The sequence below is a fragment of the Cucurbita maxima genome, unplaced genomic scaffold (genome assembly GCF_002738345.1).
Source record: "Cucurbita maxima cultivar Rimu unplaced genomic scaffold, Cmax_1.0 Cma_Scf00024, whole genome shotgun sequence".
In the NCBI taxonomy this organism is placed as follows: domain Eukaryota; kingdom Viridiplantae; phylum Streptophyta; class Magnoliopsida; order Cucurbitales; family Cucurbitaceae; genus Cucurbita; species Cucurbita maxima.
In genome coordinates, this window is record NW_019272040.1 from 1,738,180 (window position 1) to 1,765,954 (window position 27,775).

The 27,775-nt window shown below is 37.3% G+C and overlaps 5 protein-coding genes across 9 annotated transcripts; 4 read left to right on the forward strand and 1 right to left on the reverse strand.

Moving 5' to 3' along the window:
• The first annotated feature begins 219 nt into the window (after positions 1 to 219).
• Positions 220 to 3,903, forward strand: LOC111497714 (pre-mRNA-splicing factor 18-like). The gene is made up of 2 exons (XM_023148605.1): positions 220 to 1,158; positions 3,128 to 3,903. The coding sequence occupies exons 1-2, from the start codon at positions 316 to 318 to the stop codon at positions 3,545 to 3,547; spliced, it is 1,263 nt and encodes a 420-aa protein (XP_023004373.1). The 5' UTR covers positions 220 to 315; the 3' UTR covers positions 3,548 to 3,903.
• Positions 3,904 to 4,690: 787 nt separating this feature from the next.
• Positions 4,691 to 12,416, forward strand: LOC111497723 (F-box protein At4g02760-like). Of its 3 annotated transcripts, XM_023148620.1 has the most exons (14): positions 4,693 to 5,101; positions 5,718 to 5,893; positions 6,863 to 7,051; positions 7,130 to 7,240; positions 7,792 to 7,877; positions 7,959 to 8,080; positions 9,503 to 9,567; positions 9,670 to 9,739; positions 9,815 to 9,877; positions 9,960 to 10,024; positions 10,229 to 10,303; positions 10,974 to 11,238; positions 11,866 to 12,016; positions 12,304 to 12,416. In XM_023148620.1, exons 1-12 carry the CDS (start codon positions 4,769 to 4,771, stop codon positions 11,185 to 11,187), a joined length of 1,569 nt encoding a protein of 522 aa, XP_023004388.1. In that variant the 5' UTR covers positions 4,693 to 4,768; the 3' UTR covers positions 11,188 to 11,238; positions 11,866 to 12,016; positions 12,304 to 12,416. The 3 variants fall into 3 exon arrangements, with proteins under 3 accessions (XP_023004387.1, XP_023004388.1, XP_023004386.1); XM_023148619.1 differs by having other exon boundaries at positions 4,691 to 5,101; positions 11,848 to 12,412; XM_023148618.1 differs by having other exon boundaries at positions 11,866 to 12,412.
• A 1,204-nt stretch (positions 12,417 to 13,620) lies between these two features.
• On the forward strand, positions 13,621 to 16,641 carry LOC111497951 (COMPASS-like H3K4 histone methylase component WDR5B). The gene is made up of 2 exons (XM_023148968.1): positions 13,621 to 14,350; positions 16,002 to 16,641. The coding sequence occupies exons 1-2, from the start codon at positions 13,691 to 13,693 to the stop codon at positions 16,290 to 16,292; spliced, it is 951 nt and encodes a 316-aa protein (XP_023004736.1). The 5' UTR covers positions 13,621 to 13,690; the 3' UTR covers positions 16,293 to 16,641.
• Positions 16,642 to 17,555: 914 nt separating this feature from the next.
• On the reverse strand, positions 17,556 to 18,789 carry LOC111497994. Its single transcript, XM_023149035.1, has one exon. The coding sequence runs from the start codon at positions 18,591 to 18,593 to the stop codon at positions 17,658 to 17,660; it is 936 nt and encodes a 311-aa protein (XP_023004803.1). The 5' UTR covers positions 18,594 to 18,789; the 3' UTR covers positions 17,556 to 17,657.
• A 3,344-nt stretch (positions 18,790 to 22,133) lies between these two features.
• Positions 22,134 to 26,730, forward strand: LOC111497601 (pentatricopeptide repeat-containing protein At2g03880, mitochondrial-like). Of its 3 annotated transcripts, none has more exons than XM_023148434.1 (4): positions 22,134 to 22,272; positions 22,575 to 22,715; positions 22,889 to 25,976; positions 26,576 to 26,730. In XM_023148434.1, exons 2-3 carry the CDS (start codon positions 22,647 to 22,649, stop codon positions 25,847 to 25,849), a joined length of 3,030 nt encoding a protein of 1,009 aa, XP_023004202.1. In that variant the 5' UTR covers positions 22,134 to 22,272; positions 22,575 to 22,646; the 3' UTR covers positions 25,850 to 25,976; positions 26,576 to 26,730. The 3 variants fall into 3 exon arrangements, with proteins under 3 accessions (XP_023004202.1, XP_023004203.1, XP_023004204.1); XM_023148436.1 differs by lacking the exons at positions 22,134 to 22,272; positions 22,575 to 22,715 and having other exon boundaries at positions 22,964 to 23,055; positions 23,265 to 23,357; positions 23,486 to 25,976; XM_023148435.1 differs by lacking the exon at positions 22,134 to 22,272 and having other exon boundaries at positions 22,626 to 22,715; positions 22,856 to 25,976.
• Positions 26,731 to 27,775: the final 1,045 nt, after the last annotated feature.

Below are 27,775 nucleotides of genomic sequence, written 5' to 3' on the forward strand. Positions count from 1 at the left end.
GAATAATAATAATAATTTTAAAGTTTAGTTTAACGAACTTCAAAGTTGTTGAAATAGGATAAATTTAAGGATAAAAATGAATTTTAACAATTTGTTTTAATAAAATATATAAATATCAAGAAATTGATGGCTTATAAATATTAAATTGAATATAAGGACTAAATTGTAATTTCAAACTCATATTTTAAACTCAAGTTAGATCGAAGCGTTCTGAATTTCAATAGAGGTTTCCCTTTCCTTTCTCCTCCCTCTTTGAAATCAGTTCTGAAAGTAAGCCCTAACAGGATTCCGGGGAGGAGAACCAGAGCAGAACCAATGGATCTCCTGAAGCAAGAACTTCTCAAGAAACGTCAATCCCTAGCTACCGCAACCGGTGGCAAACGCTTCTTCAAGCGATCCGAGATTGAACAGAAGCAAATCCAGCAGCTACGCGAGAAAGAGAAGCGCGAATTGGAAACCAAAGCTCTCCGCCAATCCACCAGCTCAGCCGCCACCGCCGAGGCCAACTCCACATCTTCCAAATCCAATTCATTAGCTTCCGCCTCCACTACTTCCTCTACCACTATTAACTCCGCCGCCACCACTTCGAAATCGCTTACGGACGAGCAGAACATCGACAACCTCGTCCTTCCTAGGCAGGAAGTAATCAGAAGGCTCCGGTTTCTGAAGCAGCCCATTACGCTATTCGGGGAAGATGATGATACTCGGCTCGACCGTTTGAAGTATGTGCTGAAAGCGGGACTTTTCGAGGTGGATAGTGATTTGACGGAGGGGCAAACGAACGATTTTCTTCGGGATATTGCAGAGTTGAGGAAGCGGCAGAAGACGGGTATTTTGAGTGAGAGGAAGAGGCAGAAGAAGGAAGACGGCGCTGGAGAAGAGGGCGAAGGGGGTGGGGCTGACGAAGAAAGTGCCGATGGAGGGTCGAGTGGGGTCGACGCTGATAAAGATTTGAAGAGAATGAAAGCGAATTTTGATGAATTATGTCAAGAAGACAAGATACTAGTATTCTTTAAGAGGTTGTTGAATGAGTGGAACCAGGAATTGGATGAAATGCCCGAAGCAGAGAAGCGGACGGCGAAAGGGAAATCTATGGTAGCGACGTTCAAGCAGTGTGCTCGCTATTTGCATCCTCTGTTCAAGTTTTGTAGGAAGAAGGTACAATTTTGTCCCTATATACTTATTCAATTTGGTGAATGTTCCATTTTCCCTTGATTCTGCTTTATGTTATCTTTTGACTTCATGGTAGATTAGAGAATAGCTAGAGCTTCTTTTTCTGTCATTCCTTTCGCTCTGCAAGTGCTCTGATGGAAAAATGGGAAAATGTTGAGGATTATTGGGAGAGGAGTCAACATCGGCTAATTAAGGGGTTGATCATGAGTTTATAAGTAAGAAACACTATCTTCATTGGTATGAAGACTTTTGAGGAAACCAAAAGCAAAACCTATGGAGATCCGTGGTTCCAAACATGGTATCAGAGCCATGTAAATAAAATCCTAAAATGTTAGATCAAAGAAGTTGTGAGTCTCGAAAGTGTAGTCAAAAGTGCTCAAGTGTCGAACAATGTACTTTGTTCGAAGGCTCCAGAACCGGAGTTGAGCCTCGATTAAGGGGAGGTTCTATGGTGTACTTTGTTCAAGGGAAGGATTGTTGAGGATTGTTGAGGATTGTTGGGAGAGGAGTCCCACATCGGCTAATTAAGGGGTTGATCATGAGTTTACAAGTATGGAACACTATCTTCATTGGTATGAGGTATTTTGGGGAAACCAAAAGCAAAACTACGAGAGTTTATGCTCAAAGTGGACAATATGATATCATTGTAGAGGTGGATGTTTTTTAAGAGAAAAAAGTTCCCACATGAGCTTGTAGATTTCCTCTTTAGGTTGATTATCATAGGAAGCAATCTCTAACAAATTACATCCTACGGTTTTCCTCTTTAACTATGATTATCAATCAAGCAGCGAAGAGAGTAGGCTGCTAACTTAAGGGGGAGGACCACTTGCCACTTGAATCTCATGCGCATGTTATTCTGCAGTTCCTCTGCCAATTGGCGCTTGAGTAAGAGATGTCTTTGGGATTCAACGTCTTTCATGCGGAGAAAGCGAGAGGGACCAATTTGGAGGCCCTTTGTTTTATGTCGTGATAATCTTATGAAAGAGCTCCCATTGGAAAAGCTCAACTTGTGAGATCCCACAATAGTTGGAGAGAACGAAACATTACTTATAAGGGTGTGGAAATCTCTTCCTAGAAGACGCGTTTTAAAACCTTGGGGGGAAGCCAAGAAGGGAAAGCCCAAAGAGGACAATGCTAGCTGTGAACTTGAATTGTTACTAATGGTATAAGAGCCAGACACCAGGCGGTATACCAGCGAGGACGCTGGGCCCCAAGAGGGGTGGATTGTGAGATCTCACATTGGTTGGAGAGAAGAACAAAACATTTCTTATAAGAGTGTGGAAACCTCTCCCTAGAAGACACGTTTTAAAATCTTGAGGGGAAGCCAAGAAAGGAAAACCCAAAGAGAACAATATCTACTAGCGGTGGGGTGGGCTTGGGCTTGGGCTGTTACACGACTTTCTTTGAACATATATGAGTGACATATCATCTTGTAAAGATTTGGGTTCTTTGAGAATCCTTTGTTCAAAATATCCTTGAATAGGTAGTTGCATGAACGGACCTCCTGTTAGTCAGACTGCCAAATTCATTTATTTTGGAAGAACAGTAAGTAGAACTTAGAAGTGGGAGATCAAGTTTAGGAAAGAGGCCCGTTTTGTGATTTCATCATCCAGATAAGAAAATCTAGAATCAGGATCCCAATTTCGAGTAGAGGAGTTCCAAATATCTTGGATAGAAGTGGTTCAATCTTCTTGGGAAAGCGCATTCCAAAGCTTGTAGAACTGCCATTCCAATGGAGGTTTTGACCCTCTAGTGGAGTTAAGTTTTCTTAATTGATTTTAGGTCATCGATGGCCTCTCGACGCGTGTAGAGAAGGAGGTACTAACAAAAAGTCACCAAATTTAGCCACCATAACTTTCCTTCATAAAACTTATATTTTTATTATAGAATCTCAAGTAGATCTATATTTTGTTAATGCCAAGTATCATGTTAGATTTTAATATTCTTCTTTTAGATTCTTCCTGACGATATTCGGCAAGCATTGTTGGTGGTCGTTGAATGTTGCATGGAGCGAGACTATCTAGCTGCAATGGATCAATACATTAAGATGGCCATTGGAAATGCCCCCTGGCCTATTGGTGTCACTATGGTTGGTATCCACGAACGTTCAGCTCGTGAGAAGATTTACACCAACAGTGTAGCCCATATCATGAACGATGAGACGACAAGGAAATACTTGCAATCGATCAAGAGATTGATGACGTTCTGTCAACGACGCTATCCAACAATGCCATCCAAGGCAGTAGAATTTAACAGCTTGGCGAACGGTAGCGACCTGCAGTCCCTGCTAGCAGAAGAGAGAGTCTCTGGAGGATGGGGCAAGCAGGGTTCTGATGAAAGGCTTCGCATCATGCACTCCCCGGAAGATAGCTAGCTAGCAAGTAAGAATATACTCTCCTGGCTGCTACTCATTACTCTTCTGCATATTTTGGTAGTCAGTCAGCAACTTCTGAGTACCGTTTGATATCAAAGTCTATAGTATTCGTTCAAGATAGCTACCTGGTAAGAAGATTATCTCTTGGTTACCATTGTTTATGTCTCTTTGTTTGTAATTTGAAGTTTCATCAGCTTAGTTTGGTAGTCAGTAAGTCAATGTCTGGGCATTGATTATGAAGAGACTTAAGGCTCAATCGTTAGAACATATCGTTGGAAACGACGACCTTTTATATTGGGCTTCTCTAGAGCCCTTGAACTTCTCCTTAATTAAGGCTTGACATCTTCTAAGCTTAAGGTCCAATGGTTAGTTCATACGGTTAGAAATGACCCTCCACGTTGGGCTTCTCTAGAGCCCTTGAACAACCTCTCCTTAATTGAGGCTTGACATTTTCGAGGTTCATAAGGATTCTATTGACATGACGAAATTAATATAGCTATACTATCAAAGGAACTATCTTACAAAGGTGGTATGATTTTTTTTTTTTTTTTTATATTTAATTTTTTTAAAAATAATTGTGAAACCAATTAAAAGATTTAAAATAAATTTCTTTTCTAGAAATAGAAATATCAATCTTTAGCTTATGCAATTTATAAAATTGCAGAGGGAAATATCAATAATTAAAATTATATCTATTTTTAAATTTAAAAAACATGTGGTGAAAATTTGGATCTCTAATATTTTAATGGGTAATATTTTAATATACTTGATTTTTTTTTATCCATAAATATGTTATAATAATAATAAAAAAAAAGTAATTTAAGAAAAATAAAAAAATTAAAAGTACATTCAACAACTAAAGCTTACGTGGTGGCGCCAAACCTAATTATATAAAGATCTCTATTTTGTACTTTCGAAACAACAAAAATAGGATGTGATGTCATGTTCTAATTTTTAAAGAATTTTCTTTTTAAAATATTAATTATTTTTTCTTGTTCCCCAAAACAAAAAAAATCTTAATATTAAAATAAAATAAAATAAAGTTCAGAGCCGGTCTTTGATACTCTCACCAAAGTATTTTGCTGCTTCCATGCCACCTACTTTGTGTACTCAAATTTCGCTCCTCACACGGACACGTGGCACTCACTAGCTCGTCGGTATTCCTTCTTCTCCTCCTCCTTTCTTCCCACACTCCTTCTCCCGTGTCCACCCGCTGCTGCTATGGATGCTCTCTTTCAAGTCCAAACCTCGCCTCCATCATCCATGGCGAAGCGCCCATGTCCATCGCAAAACCCTAGAATACCGACCTTCACTCAGATGGACCTTCTTCTCGAAGCCTTTTTAGGCCTTTCCGACTCATCTTCCATCTGTATCGACCTCTCATTCGAGAGGCTCCTCGACTCCTTGCCATCTGACTTGGATCAAACTCGTCTCATTGATCACGCTCTCAAAATGGGCACCTTCTTGCTTGAGGCTGGCAAACGCTCCGCTCGCAAACGAGCTACCAAGCATAACTCCGTCGTTTGGGCTCTTCCTCCTGACCTCACCATCAAAGTATGTTCGTCTTTCCTTCTTGTTTGGTTTTTGAATCATTTGAAATCGGTTTGAGTTGTGTGCTGTGGATTGGGAATTGTTTGGTGCGATTGCATTTAATTTCTCGATTTTGGACATGAGTGCCACTGTTATTGAATGTTGGATTTGAAGTTTCTTTAATTTGTGGTTTTGTTGTGTGGAATGTAAAATGTGCTGAAATTCTAGTGGTTTCTGTGGAAATTTGATCGAACTCGAAGCAAGCTTGCTGTCAGGAATGTGTTTTGAGAGTGAGATGTTAGTTTGGCGATGGATGAGAATAGAATTTTCCAGTCCTAGTTGTTTGTGTTCATAGGCAATAGCAAAGAGAGATTATGAATTTGGTAGTTCATATATTTTTTTATGGGTGTAATCGAGTGGTTAGGTTAAGACTTCGAACGTACTTTCGAGTTTAGGGTATGTCCATGCTCATCTTTCCTACACTTAGAGATTGGATATCACCATTACCAGGTTCCACCTCTTCAATTCATCATACTGTTATTAATGGTTGGTTCCATGTTGTGTTCTAATATTCATAACGGTTGATGGAAAAAATGAGGGGTTTTGCTGGAGTGCATGATGACGTACTGTGGCTTTCCAGGTTTTTTCCATGCTTGACACTCAGAGCCTATGCTATGCAATAGCTACTTGTTCAATGTTTCACAAGTGTGCAAAAGATCCTTCCTGCTATGCCAACATTGACTTAACGACAGTTTCACCAAGGGTTAATAATGCAGTGGTTTCTACTATGATTCACCGAGCTGGAAACTCCCTTCAGTAAGATATTTTCTGTAAAAAATCATCATTGAATTTCCATTATCTGAATTTAAATGTTGTAATATACACGTTGGGGATCTGAAACTGAAGAATGCATACTTGATTAAGCTCATTAGTGATATGGTCTTTGAAGTGTGTCTTTTGGCCAACATAAGTTATAAGTTTGCATGGAACATTTTCACTATTCACTACCCAAGTATTGCTGTGAAATCCAGCTGAACCACAATTCTCATTATGCTTACTGTCTAAGCTGATGTAATGAATATTTTCTTCCTAATCTTGTCTGACGCACCATCTTTGTAATTTAGTGACTGGGGAAGATGGTAAATTATCCCATTTGTGGTCCGACTTTATCCAAATTCTTAAATGAAAAAGAAGTCTGCATCTATCCACCTGCAGAATTGACTTTTAATGTTAGTTTGCTTTATTTACCAACCATGTGTATTCTATACGCCTGCTAAGGCATATGAATTACGTTCATTGAACATCAACTGCATCTGTAATTCTTCTTACCTTTTGTAATGTCAGTCATCCTTCAATGAACAGTCAGTCCTATGTAATCAACTCCTTTGGCTGGAAAGGGTGGTTTTTATGGCAGGCAGGAGTTCGTGCTATTTTGTGGGGTTTTTTTGGGGCGATTGAAATAATCAAATCTTTACAGGTTGAGATAGTTCTTATAGTTTGGTCCCATGTTATATTTTGCGTTTCTCTTTGGTCCTTTGCTTCCAGTCTTTTTGTAACTATCTGCTAGGTCTTATTTTACTTCGTTGGAGCCTATTTTTGTAGTTTAGCTCCCTTTTGGTGGTTTTTTTGGTATGCCAGTGTATTCTTTCAATTTTTCTCAACAAAAACTTGGTTTTTTCATTAAAAAAATCCTTTTACCCTCTAGTAGGAACACTTAGGATTGCATAATCTATATTTTCTGCGCTTTGTTTAACTTGGCTATTCTGTTCCCTTCAACAACTTCAGATCTCTTAAGCTTGGTATAGTTCCTGGCCCAACGGCACCCCTTGGATCTTGCCAACCTTTGGTTTTCAGGAACTCTGTAGATGTTACCAGCTTCTCGTGGAATGACAAAAGATCCAGACAAGGGAAGGAGTCATCAGTGCTCACAAGATCCTGCTTAAGTCCTTTGGGAGGGGGCAGTAGTTCTCCTGGGTATGGACTTACTTTTTAAGTTGAGAATGTGCTCATTGTGAAATAGGAGTTATGTTTCTGATCTGTTAAATTCTACAGGAAGCTCTTAAGAACATTGCATCTTTACAATATTGAAAGAATGGATAGTCAATCACTTCGTGCAGCATTATGTGCTTGCCCGTCTCTCCTTGATCTGGAAATCGTAGGCCTGTAAGTTTCTTTAGTTGACTGATTTGTGGCATTTTAATAGTTTAAACTGGAGCATGATATTTTGAAAAAAATGATGATACTAGTGAACTGTGATTCAGATTCAATCTTTTGTGAAAATCCAGAACTAAGATTTATTCAATCATTTTTCTGACACGTCTCACCTTTCTCATGACATCACTGATTCACCATTTTTGTTCTTGTCATTTTCCAATAATCAATCGCTCCTTTATTAATTCTCCCCAACGAACTCTTTCTGTTTTTTCAATAAACAAATATAGCAATATCATTTGACCTCTCTCAGTGTACGGTGTTTTTAACTGGATGATAGTTTTTTTTTTTTTTTTCCCTTCCTATGATTTAGTGTTCAGTTTTGTTTCTTATATAAAAGATCTAATGTTCAGTTAAGGATATGATAGATGTTAACAGGTTTTGAAGGAAATGCTCTCTCTGAAAATTAAATTCATTATCTGTTTTTTTTTTTTGTCTGCTCCTTTGGGTTACTCCTTTTGTTTAAATATCGTAGTTAATAATACACATCCTTCATTGAACAGTCATGTGGAGTTGAGGCAGACATTGATGTCTGTTATTGAAAACTGCCGATCAATAGAGCGTTTGTTCTTTGAATCCTCAAAAACAGGTTTAATATTTTCCTCATTTGATATCCTCTTTTCAGTCTTTCTAGTCAACTGCTTATTCATCGCTAGTTTGGAAACTACAGGCAGAGATGACAGCTTGAAATCACCGACATGTGCTGATCTAGTTCACAGCTGTCCTCGTTTAGTGTCTTTAGCTCTTAGAGGATTTAAACTCCATGATGATAAAGTTGGCAAACTTGTTAAGGTATTCTCTGCAGTTACAAGGAACTTTGTGATGCACGCATACAAAAACATTTCTCATGCTGATTTTAGATTCTTATATTTCAACAATATCTAAGAACTTAACTATTCTATGCCTGATTATTCTAAATTTTAGGACATTGTCTTTCAGGTACGCCATGTCTAACATTATTATTTTTTTTTTTTTAAGAAAAAACACTTGAATATTCTAAATAAGCTATTTTACTCTTCATTTACCTACTAGTTTTTTTTTTCCCTCGGATATTTGCAATTTACTTGTAGTTCTGAGCCCTGACAATGACTTATAGTATTTTTGCTTGCTTGTACCCACTTATTTGATACTTATCATACTTGGACTTATGTTCTATTGTTGGTGGATTCTTCAACTAGACATTCTATCTTTTCGTTTTCTTACTTGGACTAATGTTCTAGTTTGGGGGCTGTGAAAGAGAAAAACACCTTGAATGGTGAGAGAAAGACATTATCCTTTACTTTCAATTAAAACTGAATACTCATAAGAATAAAAAATTTCATGTTTAGATCTTTAAAAATGTTAGAAATATCTTGTTCAGATCTTTTATTTCTCCTCATTTATCTAATCCTTTTCACTATATCAATGAGAATTCTTTCTTTCTTGAAAAATGGAAGGAACAAAGATAAGGTTTTACATGTTTTATGTTGTGTCCAATCTGTTGTGTGTATTTATGTCAATGCTTTTGGATCGTACTAGTACACTATTCGGGGGCCATGAGGGTTTGAAATGATTGAACTCTTTTCTTTCATGTTAGTCTTATGATTAGATTATTGCTTTTTAATACTTGATTCTGCATTGTTTGATGATTACATTATAAAAATGGTCCCGAATCTTCAATCAGAGAACTGGAGAAGATTTTTTTTTTTTTTTTTTTTTTTTTTAATAAATTAAAGGCAATGGTAAGAAGATCGTTAAAAAACTAGACCTTTTTAAAAAAATATTTTTATAGGAAATGGAATTTGAAAACAAAAATATGGTTTTGTTCATCTGAATTGTTTTGACTAAGAATGCCCCAGTCAGGGTAGAGTGCACAATGGGGAAACCTTCTTTGAAGTTTGAACTATACTTTAGGTGCCTAGCTGATATTGAGCAAAGACTCAAAAGGAAAACTTTCACCTTCTTAGGAACTCTAGCTCAAATTTCCTTGATTAAACATGGACCAGAGGACCCCTGTTCCTCACAAAGCTTGGCCTATGGGAACTAATTCAAGAAAACAGCACTTCCTTCAAAATCCCAATAGGTAGTTGGAACGGCTTATTTGCTCGTGTAGATTGGTTTTTTCATGATCTCTTTGGCCATTGTTGGTGGTGGTTGACTCAAATACTCTTGTATTGTGTAATTTCATGGAGGTTTTAATCTCAATAAACTTATTTCTTTGGAAACTTTGTCCAGGGACTTCGAAAGCTGAAATATGTTGACTTTTCAACGTCTTACTCAATTACCGGAAGCTTTCTTGGGTAACTGTTCTCTTTGGTTGTTTTCTTTGTTATTCCTATTGATATACCATAATAGTGTTTTGATGCTTTGGATAACTAAAAGGACCGTCTATGTTTCCTCAGGAACCTTGGCAACAGTGGTGGTAATTTATTGGAGGTCTTGATTTTAAGAGATTGTATGCATCTCAAAGAGGTCATTATCATTTATTATTTTGATACCTCATTTCTCGAACATTGCTGTAAGAGCCTTTGATTTTTTCATATGCAGGTTGAAGTTGCTCGTTTCATGACATCATTACTTGCTGGAGATTTCAAGTTTCTTCGACATCTAGTGAGTAGATGGAAATTGACAATTATTTTCTTCTAAGTATCTAGTAAGGTTCAATTGAATAATTACGATATTCATGAAACAGGATATATCCAATAGGGAAGGGTTGGCATCTGAGGGTGATTGGTACGAGAGATGCTACAATTCAAGGTGATATTTCATTGAAAAAATCTTACTGTAGTGCTCAATATTTGCTTGGATATTCCCAGAAAGTTCAACTTTCATACCTATTTTTGGTTGTATTTTTAACTAATTATTTATCTTCATCCTCTTAATTAAGAAAAAGTAGGTCTAGGTATCTACAGAACTTTGAGATTCCATCAACTAATTTTTATTGACTATTTTAACGGACAGGATCATTCCAATTGAGCAAGTAATGAAGGAAAGGCCTGATGTATGCTTGCTGGCTGATTTTCCATCAGAAGGAAGGTAATCACTGGTTAGGATGCATATAGAGTCAGTGGAATTGGGTTAAGGCAGATTTTGTTAACGTTTTGGTAGAGAGATGAGTTTCTACTATTTACCAACTTTTTTTGTTTTTATTATTTTAAACAAAGAACAGACTTTTCAATCTCAAAGAAAGGAAACAAAAATTGTTCAGGATACAATCCTCCATTCGGGAAGAAAGAAACCAGAAAATGAAACTGTCAAGAGAAAATGAATTCAAGCCAAACAAGCATATATAGTTAAAAGCATTATTATCAAACAAAGAACACAAATAAGAAGACTTAAGCTTGGCCGAAACAAAATTCTCCCTCCAAGAAAAGAGTTTCTAGATTTCAGAATAGTTTTGGACAGGCTTCTGGGTTTCATAGAGATGAAATTAATGATTTGAGCAGCTAGGTCTTACTGATACATATAAAAGTAAAGCAGACTATGGAAATAGTATTTGGAGAGAACGAAACCCTATAAATGCGTAAGAAATCGTTGTAATTTTCCTCTTCCCATGTTAATTTGAATCAACATTTCTTTTTTCATAATTTTCTTTTAATATTTTGGCTCCTATGGTCTCTCCTACAGGAAATTCGTGGTTGACATCCTTAAAGCATTTCTAACCGTGTATTTTCCCTTTTTGTTTTGCATTGGGATCTCTTTGCAGTTACTTTGAAATTGAGCAGATGCTGGAAAGTGAAATAAACAGTGATGTTAGTCTGCCATCACAGCTGAGCGGTCACACATCTGATTCCATGTTTATGAGCTCTTCAGAAGGCAGCTATAACAGCGATCAAGGTAGCGGCAATGAGGATGGTCGAGAGGCCAGCTATGTAATATATGAGGAGAGCTCAGATGAGGTGGATTTTCTTATCCTGTAGGAGGAGAAGTTTTAAGCAAGAGCTGGTAGTTGCAGCAACCAAATGAATTCGGTAAAGACTCTCTCTTCCACCCAAATACACAGAGACACACTTGAATATAAGTATAGTAGGATTATATTTTTCCAAAATGCATCCAAAAGTCTAGTTTGCGATTGGGTCGCAGTAAACATATTAGTCAAAGTGATACTGAACTGCGGACGAACTTTTGAACTTTGTCTGCTTTCCTTCACCATAAAAACAAGGAAAACTACTAGCCATTTTATCATTACCTGTTGGAATTTGCAAAAGCAAGCCACAGATGGGTGACTAACACTTATTCTCAATTGTAATTGGAATATGCGTTAACGTACACTATTCAGTTGTGAAATTGATGCCACCTGCAAACAAACAAAAACACATACGTGCACGCACAAAGTAGAAGAGAAAGGAATGACAGAGAAGGGATAGGAACCTACGTTTCCAACCCAAAACTCAACACACACACACATATATATATATTTTAGAAATATGAATAGGAAAATGTTAAGATATATTATTAGGCAACGGTATTAACATTTGGGTCTACACTAAATCATAAAAGTCACAGGAAATATTTGAATCTTTTTCAAGTTTATCTAACCTTCTTTTCTTGAAATGTTTGCTAAAGATACTTAGCATTAGTGGTGGTTTTCCTTGTAGGGAGGATGCTTCGACGCATTACAATATGTGGGAGGCATTGGGTGCCGGCATGAGTGATTTGATGCTTCGATTTACCGAAGATTGGACCAGTAGCCTGGTTGACTTGACATCCCCATTTAATTACTGAGATACAACCAAAAGCTATATCCAGGTAGCATCCTTCCTTACAACCCTTTCTTTAGAAGAGGAAATACAAAAATAAGAGTAGAGAAGAGTGGAGATGTAGTACCCCCTATCCCCTTCCCTCGTTATTATATCGTAGATGATCATTCGCATTGTTATCGTCGTTTCATAGTGAGCTCTAGATCCTGATGATGTTAATCTGCCATGAATGTAAATTTTGTTATACCTGGCTTTTGTAGCGCATTTGTATGCTGATCCAACTCAGTAGGAGTTGGAAGTTACTCGTCTAATTGAATAGCATTTTGTATGAATCAGCAATTCAAATTATAGCCATTGGCTGATGAGTGCAGTTATTGCTCTCCTTGTATCCTTTGGTTTAAGCAAATCTTGGTAAGATGGTTGCTGGCTGGTATTGCCTTTTTCCTCTCTTTTCCCTTTCTTGATTGGTACCTTCATTTCGCCCAATTATGACTGAAAATAGGGAATTTCTTCTTAGCTGATTAATTACTTAAATCTCTCTCTATATGGAGCATTCTTGTGATTTTAACTTCTGACTTGCAATGAAAGAAAAGTTTATTATCTTCTAACCTCTCTCTAAATGTTGACGAGTGGTCTAATTACACAATTAATCGTGTACTTAAGATTTTTAACTATTGAGTTGGGTTCATATTGGCATTATTGGATAAACTATGTGTTAGAATGAATTTTAATGTTATTTTGTAGCTGGAGTGTGAATCTTTTACATACTTTTGATTTTGTGATTAAATTTGAGTATTTTTATGATTGAGTTTAAACGTTTTTTTTTTTTTTTTTTTTTTTTTTTTTTTTTTTTTTTTTTTTTTTTTTTTTTTTTTTTTTTTTTTTTTTTTTTTTTGTTGATTCTAAGCATTTATAGCTAACAACCGTATATATGTATTTATAAAAATAAATAACGAGATATCAATACGTTTTTTCGAGGATTCGAAAACAGCTACCCGTTTGGATTATAAAACCATGCTTGAAATCAATCTCTATAAATGTCAAAATTAGGTTCGTTTTTAGCTTTTCTCACCATTTTTTTTACTATAATTTTCATCTTTATTAGATTTTTTGCTAAATATTATTAAAAAGAACTATATATTTTTTTGTTTTCGAAACTATCTTGGTTTTTGAAAACATTAATAAAAAGTAAATAACAAAATAGACCTCAAAAAACAGGAAAAAAGAAAAAGTTATGGATCAAATTTAGAAAAAAAAAAAAAAAACTAAATTTAGTTTAAATAATTGTAAAAAAAAAAGTTTGAATTGATTAAAGCATGTATTAAGAAATTAAAGGTTAAAATATTTGTTTAAATAATTATTAAAAAAAAAACTTTTAACTGATTAAAGTATGTATTAAAAAATTATTGGTTAAAATATCCCTTCGAGAAACTGATTTATTTACAATAAATTTTATTTGGTTTAAAAGTTTATTTGAATTTTAGTCCAATTTAAAACTATTTTTTAGTTTTAAAAAAAAATTATCTTAGTTTTTAAAAATATTGGTCTAGAAAGTAAATCAAAAAGAAAAATAACTCACAAATTCATAAATTATATATATATATATATATCATTATAAAAAGTATAAATAGGAGGGGGAGGGTCAGAGATTAAAAAGTTGACTTAAAAAAACCATACAAGTAGTGCCGAAATTTTGCAGCAACTTTCTCGCCGACTCTCTTCCATGGCAAGCGGCGGCGGGAATCAACAGCAAGCGTACAAACCCTACCGGCATCTGAAAACCTTGACGGCACACACACGCGCCGTCTCCTGTGTCAAATTCTCCAACGATGGAACTCTCTTAGCTTCTGCCTCTCTCGACAAAACCCTAATCATCTGGTCCTCTTCCTCCCTCACCCTTCGCCACCGCCTCGTTGGCCACTCCGAAGGCATCTCTGATCTCGCCTGGTCTTCCGATTCCCATTACATTTGCTCCGCCTCCGACGATCGCACTCTCCGCATTTGGGACGCCCGTTCTTCCACCGGCGAGTGCGTCAAAACCCTACGAGGTCATTCCGATTTTGTATTCTGCGTCAATTTCAATCCTCAATCTAATCTTATTGTTTCGGGTTCCTTTGATGAGACGATTCGGATTTGGGAGGTGAAGACGGGCAAGTGCCTTCATGTTATAAGGGCTCACTCTATGCCTGTTACTTCCGTTCATTTTAATCGTGATGGTTCGCTTATTGTTTCTGGTAGTCATGATGGTTCCTGTAAGATTTGGGACGCTTCTACTGGGACGTGCTTGAAGACTCTAATTGATGATAAGGTCCCTGCTGTATCCTTTGCTAAGTTCTCGCCCAATGGCAAGTTTATACTTGTTGCTACTCTCAATGACACTCTTGTAAGTTTTCAGACTGAGGTCTTGTGCTTATTAGTTTTTTGAGTTTTGAAATTGATTTCTTGATGATATGATGCTGGTTGGCTGTTGATTATTGAAACCATTGAGATTGCTGGAAATATCGCAATGCTATTTTCAGAATGGAATTTTTTAAGGAAAGAGGAAACTGCGAGCTAATCTTGTTGAGGGTTGTTGGGAGGGTAGTACCACGTTGACTAAGGAGGAAGATCATGGGTTTATAAGTAAGGAACACTATCTACATAGGTATGAGATCTTTAGGAGGAAGATAATGAGTTTATAAGTAAGGAACACTATCTCCATTGGTATGAGGTCTTTTGGGGAAATCAAAAGCAAAGCCATGAGAGCTTATGCTCAAAGTGGACAGTACCATACTATTGTGGTGGTTCGTGATTTCCAACAAATGTGACGGATTTTCTGGATCATAAACGTTCCTACTGTTTTTTCCATCTAGAATAAGAATGTACTATCAATTCATGCTCGCACGGTCTTCTCGTTTACCTATTTTTCCTTTTACTTTGCTCCTTCAAACAGCTGTCCTACTCTGAAACTAGCTTAAGCCCCAATCACCCACCAAATTGTTCAAGATATTTCATTTCCTAATGCCTGCCCACCCCTTTGGCATGGTCCGATAATCCACGTTTGGATTAGAAAACTGAAGGCATTTGCAGGAAACCCTTATTTGAATACCGAAGGAGGAACCTTTTTGGGTTGTTTAAGTTTCTAGCAATGGTGCACTACCAGTCTTCTTAATGTTTCTAACTTCTTAGTGAAATTAGATGAAGATTGATTTCTTAAATTTTCTACTTGATGAAATTTAGATGAGGATTGATTAAAATATGTATTGTGGTGTGGTTTCTTAAACCAGTTGAGTCATATGGTGACATTCCAGGATCAGGGGTTTTAACTTAGCACAGACGAAGTTCGGAATGATTAATCCCGTTGTATCCTTGATTACATTCCAGTCGATTAAAAGCATAGGATATTGAGCTTCAGGACATTTGAAAATCCTGAATTATTAAGATTCTGAAATTATTCCGAACTGCTTATTATATTATGTCTGTAGGATATAAGAACATTAAAATTTATGGTCAATTTTTGGTATATATAGATCTGTCAACTCCCCAAAATTTAGCGTAATCATATCTCGTCTATAGTCAATTTGAAGATTTCCAGTTCTTGTCTTCTTAATTTGTGCTACAAGTCTATGAACTATGTGCAGTATGTAGCTCCAACTTGTCTGGTTTTTTTACGAGAAAGCCAGCCTTCATTGAGATAAAATGAATGAATAGAAGAACAAGCTCGAGTAACTAGCTCAAGTATGACAATGTCTGAAGGATTGGCTTTCTCTTAAGTATAAGAAGAACAAGCTCGAGTATTTAGTTTTGGAGACTAACAACCAACTAAGTTCACCTACTTCGAATTTTTTATTTAGAATGTTCTGTTGGCTAGATCAAATTTAGTCCTTCGCAACTTGGTATTCAAAAAACTACGGAATTTTGTTGGAGAGAAGTAGCAATTGTGATTTTGTATTCATATGATTAAGTGCAGCTTTATACCGGTAGTTGACACAATTAGTTTATAGCTTTTGTGATGCACACATCTTTTAACTTATATTTTGTATTTGGGGTTGCAGAAGCTATGGAACTACTCAGCTGGGAAGTTTTTGAAGATATATACGGGACACGTGAATAGAGTCCATTGCATCGTGTCCACGTTTTCTGTCACGAATGGAAAATACATCGTCAGTGGATCGGAGGATAAATGTGTGTACATATGGGATCTACAGCAGAAAACCATGATTCAGAAACTTGAAGGCCACACTGATGTTGTCATTTCTGTATCCTGTCACCCAACTGAGAACAAGATTGCATCTGCAGGACTTGATGGGGATAGATCAGTGAGGGTGTGGATTCAAGATTCATGACACGCTGATTGTTCGACATCTTTACATCGTTAACCAGAGGCAAGTTAAGGAAACAAGACATGAGGAGAAGCTGTACAATCTACAATGATTTCTGAATAATGTTCTCTACATATACGGTGCAACCAGGCACGATTTCTCTGGTTCGTGAATCGATTTCTCTGGAAGTTGTATATATGGACTCAGGTACGGAGTATCGTCATCTTTTTTCCTGTGACAATTGATCCCCTATTATTACATAGAATAATTGCATTCTTATATGTGGAACTGGGAATCTGATTATATTTGGTGAGGAAATGGAATGAGTTTTCACTAGAGATAGTAAAATAGTTTTCAATAATTCTTAGCTCAACATCAGACATAGCAATTCTCTTCTTTGGCATCGTGTGTGCTTTTTTAGAGAAAATTACAAACTGGGAATGGTAAAGAACATTTAATGTATCACAATTATGTAGGTGCTGAAGCATGTGGTCTTTAAGTTTGTTGGAACTTTTAGGTGAGCCTGATAAGAAAAAATGATTCCTGATGTCTCCTCGGTTCGGGTTTTGGTAGAGCACGGGTTTTTTTTTTCTTTCTTTTTTTCGCTTTTTCTTTGGTGACTTCCACACACATTAACGAAGTAAGCAACAAGGAATGCAAATGGTGAATTATAGCCCTCCGATTGGACGCGAAGGTCTTCCCTCATCCCGCTCTCTCTCTTTGTAGGGGGAGGTAAATTGTAATATATCACTCTAGCTTAACGAGTGGACTTTGGAGAATCCAGCTACAGAAAATTACGAACGCAGAGCTTTTCTCCCTTTTTTTTGCTCGTTTTTTTATGTTTTAAGAATGAGTGATTGTCCTTTCACTTCCACGCTCAGTGTTATTCAAAGCTTTTCTCCCTTTTTTTTGCTCGCTTTTTTATGTTTTAAGAATGAGTGATTGTCCTTTCACTTCCACGCTCAGTGTTATTTCTGTCTTTGCATCTTTCTCCAGAGAAGTAAAGCAATCTGCTCACTCGAAATCTATCCAATATTGAATAGAAAAAATGATCAACAACCATCCAACATTGAAAATTTAAATTTCAAAGAGATCCCACAAGAAAAAAGAAAAAAGAAAAAGTGGAATGTAGAATGTAGCTTAAGATGTTGTGCAATTGATAGCCAAATAAGAACAAAGGCAAGGTAGATTTCTATATCATGTGTGGAAAAATAAATAAAATAAAATAAAATACCTTTTGAACTCCAAAAGAAAGAGAAAAAATTAAAGCTAAGGTTGGTTCGAATCTTTATAAGAAAAAGTAAACGCTTTGTTTAATTTTCTTAATTTAATAGTGTGCTTGATTCTCCATGAATTTTAGAGAAGGAAAAAAAAAACTATTTTCTCTATTCATTCATTTCTCCAAGCATATAACATCAAGGAGAAATCCAAACCCTGCAACTTCGAATCTTTACTCTGTTGACAGTAAGAAGAAGAAGTAGTAGAAGAAGAAGAAGAAGAATCAAAACTGGATTGGCTATGGCTTCCACTGCTCTTATGCGTTTGAAACATGAACACAGCACTACTCATGGCGGAGCTTCCAAAGAGCCAATTATGAACATCCCACATGACCTGCACCGGAATTCCGTCCACCATAATTGTATGATTCCCTCTGAACTTCCATTTCAGCCTCTTGATCTGCATCGCCGTCTTGCTGTCGATTCGAATCACTAAACTCGGCTCCTTCAATCCTCCACTAGTATCGCATTCGATCCACAGATTGTGCGTTTCTCCTTTCTCGCTGAATTGAGCCTTCGCGTAGTACGATTTCTTCCCGAACACGTGCTCTCTCCTCGCCACAAACACCGCCGCCGTGGCCGTGGTAGTGGAGACGCCGGTGATCTTCTTGGAAGCTTCCGTCGGTAAATCACCGACGAGGAATACGAGCTCTCGATCGAATACCACAGCAACGAAGAATCCTTCCTCCGGCTCCGGTCCGCAGCCGAATTTGGCGTTTGCTAAATCCCAGTATATCTCCATTTTATTGAAATCAACGTCGACGATCTTCGATCCTCTCTTTTTGGAGAACAGCCACGGCTTAATTTCTACCTTACAGAGGTATTGATTAGCAGAGTTTTCGATTTGAAGCGAGAGACCTTGTCCCATCAAATGCTTGGTCCATGTTAGAACGATGAAGCTCAATCGGCCGCGTAACTTACACTGGTAGACGCAGGTGACTAGGTTTTGAGCGGCTTTACTGATACTCGAAGACGACGAAGAAGAAGAAGACGAAGAATCTGCAATTTGGACGCCATTTTCGCCGAAACAAGAAGGAAAATCCTTCATAATAGCAAAATTTCCTTGGATTATTCAAAATGCACACACACTTCAAGCTGTAGCTGTGATGAAATTGGAGATGAAATCAACTGAAACTGACGAAGACAATCTGATTTGGGGTTTCAGCCATGAGAGAGAGAACGTATGAAATTGGGATTTGGGGGTAAAACACAGATTTATATGAAGTGAAAGGCAAATGGAATGAATTTATTATTATTATTTTTGGGGATTAAGAGAATAATTAATGGAATGATTATGGGCATTCTTTTACTGACATTAACACATGAAATTTCAAAGCTTCAAAATCACTGCTTCAAAGCGTGCCTAACAACTCATAAATCACTATTTCTTTCCACATACATACATATATATATATATATATATATATATATATATATATAATAAAGCTAGAAATCTTCGATTAAACGAAGAACAAAAGAATGAATCGAAAAAATATATATTTATGTGTTACCCAAACATGTTTATATTTAGATTATAAATCTAAAGTTTTATTATTCAATAATTTATAAAACATTGTAAGTTGTGGATTATTGGTAGAGAGTCCACATCCACTAATTAAGAAAATGATCATGAGTTTATAAGTAAAGAATATATCACCATTGCTACGAGAGCAAAGTCATGAGATTATATACTCAAAGTGACGATATCATATTATTAGGATCGCACAACAACACACACACTTAATCTAGATGAACACAAAGAACATGATAGAGAAAATACATGAGAATATTGGCTAAATGATTTGTATTGATGACATCAGTTCTGTACCATAAGAGAGAATGTAAAGAATATTTCAAGTACATTTACAAAAGTCTGCTCGGTGGATATATATAATTGTGGGATATTTAACCTAATATAATTGTGGATAGTCGCGTGGTCCAAGTCTAAGCCACTAGTGGGGGCGACTCCACCTAATTAGCTTGCCTCATTAAATTCTCTGGCATGATTGAACTTAGTCATATATCAATGCAACTAGACGTGATTCATTAAGCGTGGGATATTTTTTACGTGTTTGATATTTTTTTTTGTCGGATCAACTCAATCCACTCGAATACAGGGTTACAATCCGACCCTACTTTAAAAAAAAAATTAAGAATATTTAATGTTTGTAACCGATGTTAGTAATGTAAGATTTTATTTATTAATGTAACATACATTAGAGATAAATAGAGTTGAATTTTGGCTGGATGGTAACCTTTATTTAGATTGTTCGAGTCACGATTTCATGACTAAAACACGTGAAAACAAATATTGTGTTTCATTTAAAAACATATGGATACTCGAAGCACGAACAAACATATTTCCGAACATAATTTATGAACATTAAATTTTGAAGTTGAATCAAATACGAAGGACCTATGTCTTGACGGACAACGGTGTAATAATTCTCTAAACTTTTAATTTTATATCTACTTGGTCATTCATACTCCTCCCTAGGACCCGAACTTGACTCTGATATCACTTCTCCCTACTCAATAGTTATATGTCGTAAGCCAATTTCAATTTCTCAAATCTTGCTTTTAAAACTCTATTTCGAAATCTCTGTGTCTCCGTTTTTTAAAACTTTCTTCTTGAACCGGGATCAGAGGCTCGAGCATACATCACTTGGCCGTAGGTGATGCAAGATGAATCGACTTAACTCACTCTCGATGTACGTGATCATTTTTTTAAAAATTATCAAGAAAAAAAAAATTAAAAAATTAATTTTGGGAGTTAGTTGAATCTTTTAACATCATCTCTCATAAAGTCATGAACACACTTGAAATTCAAGAAAGTTTTTCCATCATTCACATTCATGAAGATCCCCATTTTCTTCAAATTCAAGCAACACTCTCTTTTTCAATAATAAATAACCTTTTACTATTATTGTTCATACTAACTTCATCGCTAGCAGTTATTGTCAGCTTTCACCCGTTACGTATTGTTGTTAACCTGACGATTTTAAAACTCGTCTATTAGGAAGAAGTTTCCACACTCTTATAAGAAATGATTTGTTTTCCTCTCCAATCGATGTGTGATCTCACAATTTACTGTCTTGAGGGCCAACATCCTTACTGGCACACCATGGTATCTGAAGATCTCACATTTCTTATAAGAGTGTAGAAGCCTCTCCCTAGTAGACGCGTTTTAAAATCGTATGACTAACGACGATACGTAACATGTGAAAACTGACAATATCTGCTAGTAGTGGCCTTGGGGTTCGCATCGTGTAACAGATATCTCATACCTGAATAGATATTAGTGTTGTAAACACGTGCAATCAAACGAGGTTGGAGCTAAAATCACGAGAAATTATTAAACAAAAAAGAAAAAAAAAAGTATAATAAAACCCCCCACACACAAACAAACACAGCTCATATCACATCTGGCTATGCCATGTGAATGAAAGCTCCAACTCGTCTATCTCACTTCAACATATCATGTGCCATTCAATTTCTTCAATTAATAATCTTTCTTTATTATTATTATTATTATTATTCATTTTACATTATTTCCTCTTTCGGATTTTTGTCATATCTAATCGGATGTCACGTATCAGCTATGTCATGTGGAGTAATCAATGTTAGACGAACACGACTCTCTACAATGGTAATGAGTTTATAATCTAAGAATACACTCTCCATTGGTATGAGGTCTTTTGGGAAGCCCAAAGCAAAGCCATGAGAGCTTATGCTCAAAGTGGATAATATCATACCATTGTGGAGAGTCGTGTTCGTCTATCATGGTATCAGAGCCATGCCCTAAATTTAGTCGTGCCAAAAGATTGGCAAATCCTCGAATGTCGAACAAATGACTCCAAAAAGAAAAAAGGAGTCAAGCCTCCTCGAAGGTACGAAGGCAGTTAAAAATGACTAAGACTCCAAAGGAGTGGAGCCTCGATTAAGGGGAGACGTCCTTTGTTCGAGGGGAGGTGTTAGATGAAAGTGTCCCACATTGGTTAATTTAGGGAATGGTCATGGGTTTAAGCAAAGTCACAAGACCATATGTCGAGAAGGAAATTTTTGGGCTTTCACACGGCCCATAGCCCAATCAAGTGGAACCCATAGGCCCAAGAAGGAAATTTTTGGGCTTTCACACGGCCCATAGCCCAATCAAGTGGAACCCATAGGCCCAAGAAGGAAATTTTTGGGCTTTCACACGGCCCATAGCCCAATCAAGTGGAACCCATAGGCCCAAGAAGGAAATTTTTGGGCTTTCACACGGCCCATAGCCCAATCAAGTGGAACCCATAGGCCCAAGAAGGAATTTTTTAAACTTTTTTTTAACATTTTTTTGTCCTATAAAATTAAAATTATATTAGATATTATTTAAAAAATTTTAAATAATAAAATTGTGTGTTCGCCAAAACAAATATATTTTAGTAAGAACAAATAGGTGGGTTGGGCTATTTGGGCCCAAATTCCAATAATGGGCTGTTAAACAGGCCCACTTTTAATACTTGGCAAGCACGTTTGAGGTTTCCAAAGTAAGGAGTTCATAGCCTCCCGCGCCCACGAATTAAACTTCTTCCGCCGCCCGCCTCCAGTTTTCTTCCCGCGGACCGCCGCCCGCCTCCAGTTTTCTTCCCGCGGACCGCCGCCGTCCTTACGAGCTACCTCCCCCTCTCTCTCATACGCCGGCGACTGCTCCGTTCATCTCTCTCGCTTCTATTCGTTGTTTCGTCTGGGTGAGAATTTCTTAAGCTCAGTGATTACAGCCATAATCTTCAATAAAAAGAACATGTTCTTTAATTACCTTAAATTTTTATTTTTATTATTAAACTTTCAAATTAATAGTTAATACCACCTCTCCACCTTCACTTCTCAAGCTTTCATCGCCTGTTAAGCTTAATGTTTTAAAATTTTAATTTCTTTGATTGTGTTCTACTGATTCTTGCAATTTCTAGCTTCAATCTGTCATCCCTTCCATTTATTTGGTTACATCTTCGTTGTTTATCACTTTTACAACTTACCAATTTCTTCATTGTAGAGAAAAAATCTCCCAACGAATTGTTGAGCTCTCGTGGAGTTATCGAGGAGGAAGTGGCTGCATCTGGTTTGTATGTTGTGGAACAACTCTGCTTTAGATGTCACTCCCCCTTATTTGGTTTCTGGAGTTATAACAGAGAAGGTAATCTTCTAATTCTTCCTTGAAGTCTGTTTATACAAGGTGAAATGTGTTCTTTATGATAGAACCCTAAAATGAAATTAGTTCCAAATGTTTTTGTTCTTCTTTAATTTGATGTATTACTGAATATAGTTTTACTGTAGGAGTAATTCTTTTGGTCTGAATTGATGGAACAGAACTTCATTGCGATGAGAATTCATGGTACTCCTCTTGGGTTCCAAAATCTGTTGATATCTAGTTGGTTACATAGTTCCTCTCAATGCCCAAACAAGTTTCAAATTACTACTAGGTCTTCGTTGTTTTCGATTCGACGGAGTAGTTTCAAAATACCACCAAAGCCCAGGTACCCTTCTGACTCTATTGGAATTTCAATGTCAAAAGATCAATTTGGTCATAAATTTAAGAATAGAGTACAGAATGTCCCACATAGATATAGCTTGGAACACCAAAAGACTGAAGATGTTATGGAAAATCGAGTATGCTTGAGTAGCAAGGAGAAGTTGAAATATTATTCATGGATGTTGCATGAATGTGCATCGAATCGATCTTTAGGTGCTGCAAAAGCGATCCATGGGCTTGTCGTCAAGGATGTGATTAATCCAGATTCCCATTTGTGGGTTTCGTTGGTGAATGTATATGCGAAGTGTAGGTACTCTGCATATGCTCGATTAGTGCTAGCTAAAATGCCTGATCGTGATGTTGTTTCTTGGACGGCGTTAATTCAAGGCCTTGTGGCAGAAGGATTTGTTAATGATAGTATTTATTTATTTCAGGAGATGCAAAATGAAGGAATCATGCCCAATGAGTTCACTCTAGCTACTGGATTAAAAGCATGTTCTTTGTGTATGGCCTTAGATCTTGGAAAACAGATGCATGCTCAAGCTTTTAAACTTGGATTATTACTAGATTTGTTTGTTGGATCTGCTCTTGTTGACCTTTATTCTAAATGTGGAGAGATGGAACTTGCGTCTAGAATGTTCTTTGGTATACCTGAGCAAAATGAAGTGACATGGAATGTGCTACTCAATGGTTATGCTCAAGCGGGCGATGGGATTGGAGTCTTGAAGTTATTTTGTTGTATGATGGAATCAGATGTGAAGTCTAGCAAGTTCACGTTAACTACGGTACTAAAGGGTTGTGCAAACTCCAAAAATTTACGACAGGGGCAGGTAATCCATTCCCTGATTATCAAATATGGGTATGAAGGCGATGAATTCTTAGGTTGTGGTTTGGTCGATACGTACTCGAAGTGTGGGATGGCAATTGATGCATTAGAAGTTTTCAAAAAGATTAAAAAGCCTGATATAGTTGTTTGGAGTGCCATGATTACATGCCTTGATCAGCAAGGACAAAGCGGCGAATCAATTAAGTTATTCCACTTAATGCGATCGAGTAGTACTAGACCAAACCATTATACTATTTGCAGCCTCGTAAGTGCCGCTACAAATATGGAAGATTATCGATATGGGCGAAGCATTCATGCTTGTGTTTGGAAATATGGATTTGAAACTGATATTTCAATCAACAATGCATTAGTCACAATGTACATGAAAAGTGGATGTGTGAATGAGGGTGCAAGGTTGTTTGAATCGATGATCGAACGAGATTTGGTTTCGTGGAATACATATTTATCTGGATTTCATGACTCTGGAATGTACGATCGTTCACTTACTATCTTTGGTCACCTGTTAGAGGACGGTTTTATACCGAACATGTATACTTTTATCGGTATTTTAAGATCGTGTTCTTGTTTTTTAGATGTGCACTTTGGGAGGCAAGTACATACCCATATCATCAAAAATGATCTGGATGATAACGATTTTGTTCAAACAGCTCTGATTGACATGTACGCCAAGTGTATGTGCATGGAAGATGCTGATGTAGCTTTCAACAGGTTAAGTTCTAGAGATCTTTTTACTTGGACAGTTATCATTACGAGTCATGCACAGACGAACCAGGGGGAAAAGGCTCTTAGTTATTTCAGGCAGATGCAACAGGAAGGTGTGAAGCCGAATGAGTTCACGCTTGCTGGCTGTTTGAGTGGTTGCTCGTCCCTCGCTTCTCTAGAAGGTGGACAACAACTACATTCCATGGCTTTTAAGAGTGGACACTTAAGTGATATGTTTGTTGGTAGTGCCCTTGTCGACATGTACGCAAAATGTGGTTGCATGGAAGAGGCTGAGATGTTATTCGAAGCTTTGATTTGTCGAGATACAGTCGCATGGAACACTATTATATGTGGATATTCACAAAACGGGCAAGGAAATAAAGCTCTCGAGGCGTTTCAGATGATGTTAGACGAAGGCATATCGCCCGACGAGGTCACCTTCATAGGCATTCTTTCTGCATGCAGTCACCAAGGCTTAGTTGAAGAGGGCAAAAAACATTTTAACTCTATGTATAGAGATTTTGGTATTTCTCTGACCGTGAACCACTGTGCTTGTATGGTTGATATTCTAGGCCGTGTGGGAAAATTCGATGAGCTCGAAGATTTCATTAAAAAAATGCAACTATCACAACATGCACTGATATGGGAGACTGTCCTTGGAGCTTGTAAAATGCATGGCAATTTGGCTTTGGGTGAGAAAGCTGGAAACAAACTCATTGACCTTCAACCGGAGAAGGAGACTAATTATATATTACTCTCGAATATTTTTGCGACAAAAGGAAAGTGGGACGATGTCAAAAGAGTTCGAACTTTGATGTCTAGTAAAGGAGTTAAAAAGGAGCCAGGGTGTAGCTGGGTCGAGGCTAATGGTCAAGCTCACACGTTCGTGTCTCATGATTGTTCACATCCACAAATTCAGGAAATACATCTAAAGCTAGAGGAGCTTGATAAAGAACTTACTGCCATAGGATATGTGCCCAAAACTGAATACGTGCTTCATAATGTAGAAGAAACTGAAAAAAGGGAATACCTTCGATTTCACAGTGAAAGATTGGCCCTTGCTTTTGCTCTTATAAATACCAGCGCAACAAAAAAAATTCGTATCTTAAAAAATCTACGTATTTGTGGAGATTGCCATGATGTTATGAAGTTTTTATCGAGTATCACCGATCGGGAAATAGTTATTCGTGATGTTCATAGGTTCCACCATTTTAAGAGTGGTGCTTGCTCATGTAATGATTTTTGGTAACGTGGCTTCGCCGTGGTATCTATTATGGAGTCGGTTTATTGCATTTGATACCAAGGAAGCTTGCTCCGGATATCACAGCTTCTGGACTAAAGAAACTTGGTTTCGTTTAAGGGTTTTGCCTATCCAGGTATGGTCTTGTATGGATTCATTTTTCTCGTACTATTTGCATTTGAATTCTCATCCATTTTTTCTTGTACTATTTGCATTTGAATTCTCATCCATAGAACGCGTCTGCTAGGGAGAGGTTTTCACACCCTTATAAAGAATGTTTCATTCCTCTCTCCAATCAATGTGGGATCTCACAATCCACCCCTCTTCAGGGCCCAGCGTTCTCGCTAGCACTCGTTCTCCTCTCCAATCGATATGGGTCCCCCCAATTCACTCTTCTTCGATGCGTAGCGTCCTTGCTGGCACATCGCCTCGTCTCCACCCCATCTTTCAGGCTCAACCTCCTCGCTGGCACATCACCCAGTGTCTGGCTCTGATACCATTTGTAGCGGCCCAAGCCCACCACTAACAAATATTGTCCTCTTTAGGTTAGAAAAAGGTTTTCATACCCTTATAAAGAATGTTCCGTTCCCCTTTCCAACCAATGTGGAATCTCACATGTTCAATATTTGCTCGCCTCTTGTTTCATCGGTCCCTTCCTCTTTGCCCATGGTTGTAATCTTATCCTCTCTTTACTCTCTTAGATTCCGAATTCACTGAATCCTACTTCTTTTGCAGCTTCAACTTGCTAGCATCACCGGGAGGATTGTAAATGTTGCAGGCTGTTTGGACGTGCTGTTGCAAACTGCCATCATACCCTTTCTCAACCTCTGCAACATATGCTTTTGCTCTTAACGTTAATATTAGTTTCCATGTTAGATTCGAGATTCTTGATTCAATGAGGTAGACATGTATACTGATGGGTTCGCAAGCATGTGTAGGCAAATCCGAGCACGGTCTATCACAAAGCTTAGAGGCTTCTTGCTAGGAATCCTATGCATACCATGACCATTCCCTGTAGAACCAGACTGGGTCGTTCCATTGTTAAAATCTTCTTTGAGCTGGTATGTTCTTGGATCATGCCTCAATACATCTTGTTCTTGCTGCTTATATGTCATTTTCCTAATTCTTTGCTGTTCTAACCACTACTTAGAGCCTCATTTTTGGTGTTGAGCCTGTGGTCTGTCTCTGATACCTTCTAAAATCAGAATTTCCATGACTTGGATAGAACACTCCCATCTCACTCACCATGAATAGATATGAATCCGAAACAGTAAGGTATGGTTCTTGTATTCAATCTGTTTGCCTTTTATTGTTTTATAAATGTTATGAATGTCCTTCATGCTTTGAGGCTGAGAAATTGACTTGGATGTAGTTTGTGTGTTTTGCAGTCCAAGATGTTTTCGTATGGCTATGTTCGTATTTGCACAATAGATTATAATCGTAGGATGTGATGATTTACGAGTCGTTGGTTGATCTGATCCTGACCCAAATTTGCAACTCGGGAGGGTGGAAAGGACAAGATATAAAACAATATAGCTTACTCTTAGGGTCGATCTCCCATTGCATACCAGATATCTCATATCTACTTGAGAAAGAGTCTTCGATATCACATATTGAAGCCACATGCCCCTCAAGCCCAAGTCTATCGCTAGAAAATATTGTCCGCTTTAGCTCGTTACGTATCGCCATCAGCCTCACGATTGTAAAATACATCTACTAGGGAAAGATTTTTACACCCTTGTAAGGAATATTGCCTTCCCTTGTAAGTTTGTTATAGCATGCATAGCTCGATATTACACAAAATTGAAGCCATAATCGATAATTTTGCTTTAAAATGAAAAATTATATCAGTTTAAGTTCGAGTTTGACGGAAGTTGAATAATAAACGCTTCTTAAATATAAATTTTTAAAAAAATCCATATCAAATTGACATTT

What these genes read in the sequence shown, in the direction of transcription:
- LOC111497714 (XM_023148605.1), top strand. Translation starts at nt 316, where the DNA reads ATGGATCTCCTGAAGCAAGAACTTCTCAAGAAACGTCAATCCCTAGCT. An exon ending in TCAAGTTTTGTAGGAAGAAG is followed by an intron (nt 1,159 to 3,127) that starts GTACAATTTTGT and finishes TTCTTCTTTTAG; the next exon opens with ATTCTTCCTGACGATATTCG.
- LOC111497723 (XM_023148619.1), top strand. Translation starts at nt 4,769, where the DNA reads ATGGATGCTCTCTTTCAAGTCCAAACCTCGCCTCCATCATCCATGGCG. An exon ending in CTCCTGACCTCACCATCAAA is followed by an intron (nt 5,102 to 5,717) that starts GTATGTTCGTCT and finishes GTGGCTTTCCAG; the next exon opens with GTTTTTTCCATGCTTGACAC. An exon ending in ATTGTATGCATCTCAAAGAG is followed by an intron (nt 9,740 to 9,814) that starts GTCATTATCATT and finishes TTTCATATGCAG; the next exon opens with GTTGAAGTTGCTCGTTTCAT.
- LOC111497951 (XM_023148968.1), top strand. Translation starts at nt 13,691, where the DNA reads ATGGCAAGCGGCGGCGGGAATCAACAGCAAGCGTACAAACCCTACCGG. An exon ending in CTACTCTCAATGACACTCTT is followed by an intron (nt 14,351 to 16,001) that starts GTAAGTTTTCAG and finishes TTGGGGTTGCAG; the next exon opens with AAGCTATGGAACTACTCAGC.
- LOC111497994 (XM_023149035.1), bottom strand. Translation starts at nt 18,593, where the DNA reads ATGAAGGATTTTCCTTCTTGTTTCGGCGAAAATGGCGTCCAAATTGCA.
- LOC111497601 (XM_023148434.1), top strand. Translation starts at nt 22,647, where the DNA reads ATGTTGTGGAACAACTCTGCTTTAGATGTCACTCCCCCTTATTTGGTT. An exon ending in CTGGAGTTATAACAGAGAAG is followed by an intron (nt 22,716 to 22,888) that starts GTAATCTTCTAA and finishes TTGATGGAACAG; the next exon opens with AACTTCATTGCGATGAGAAT.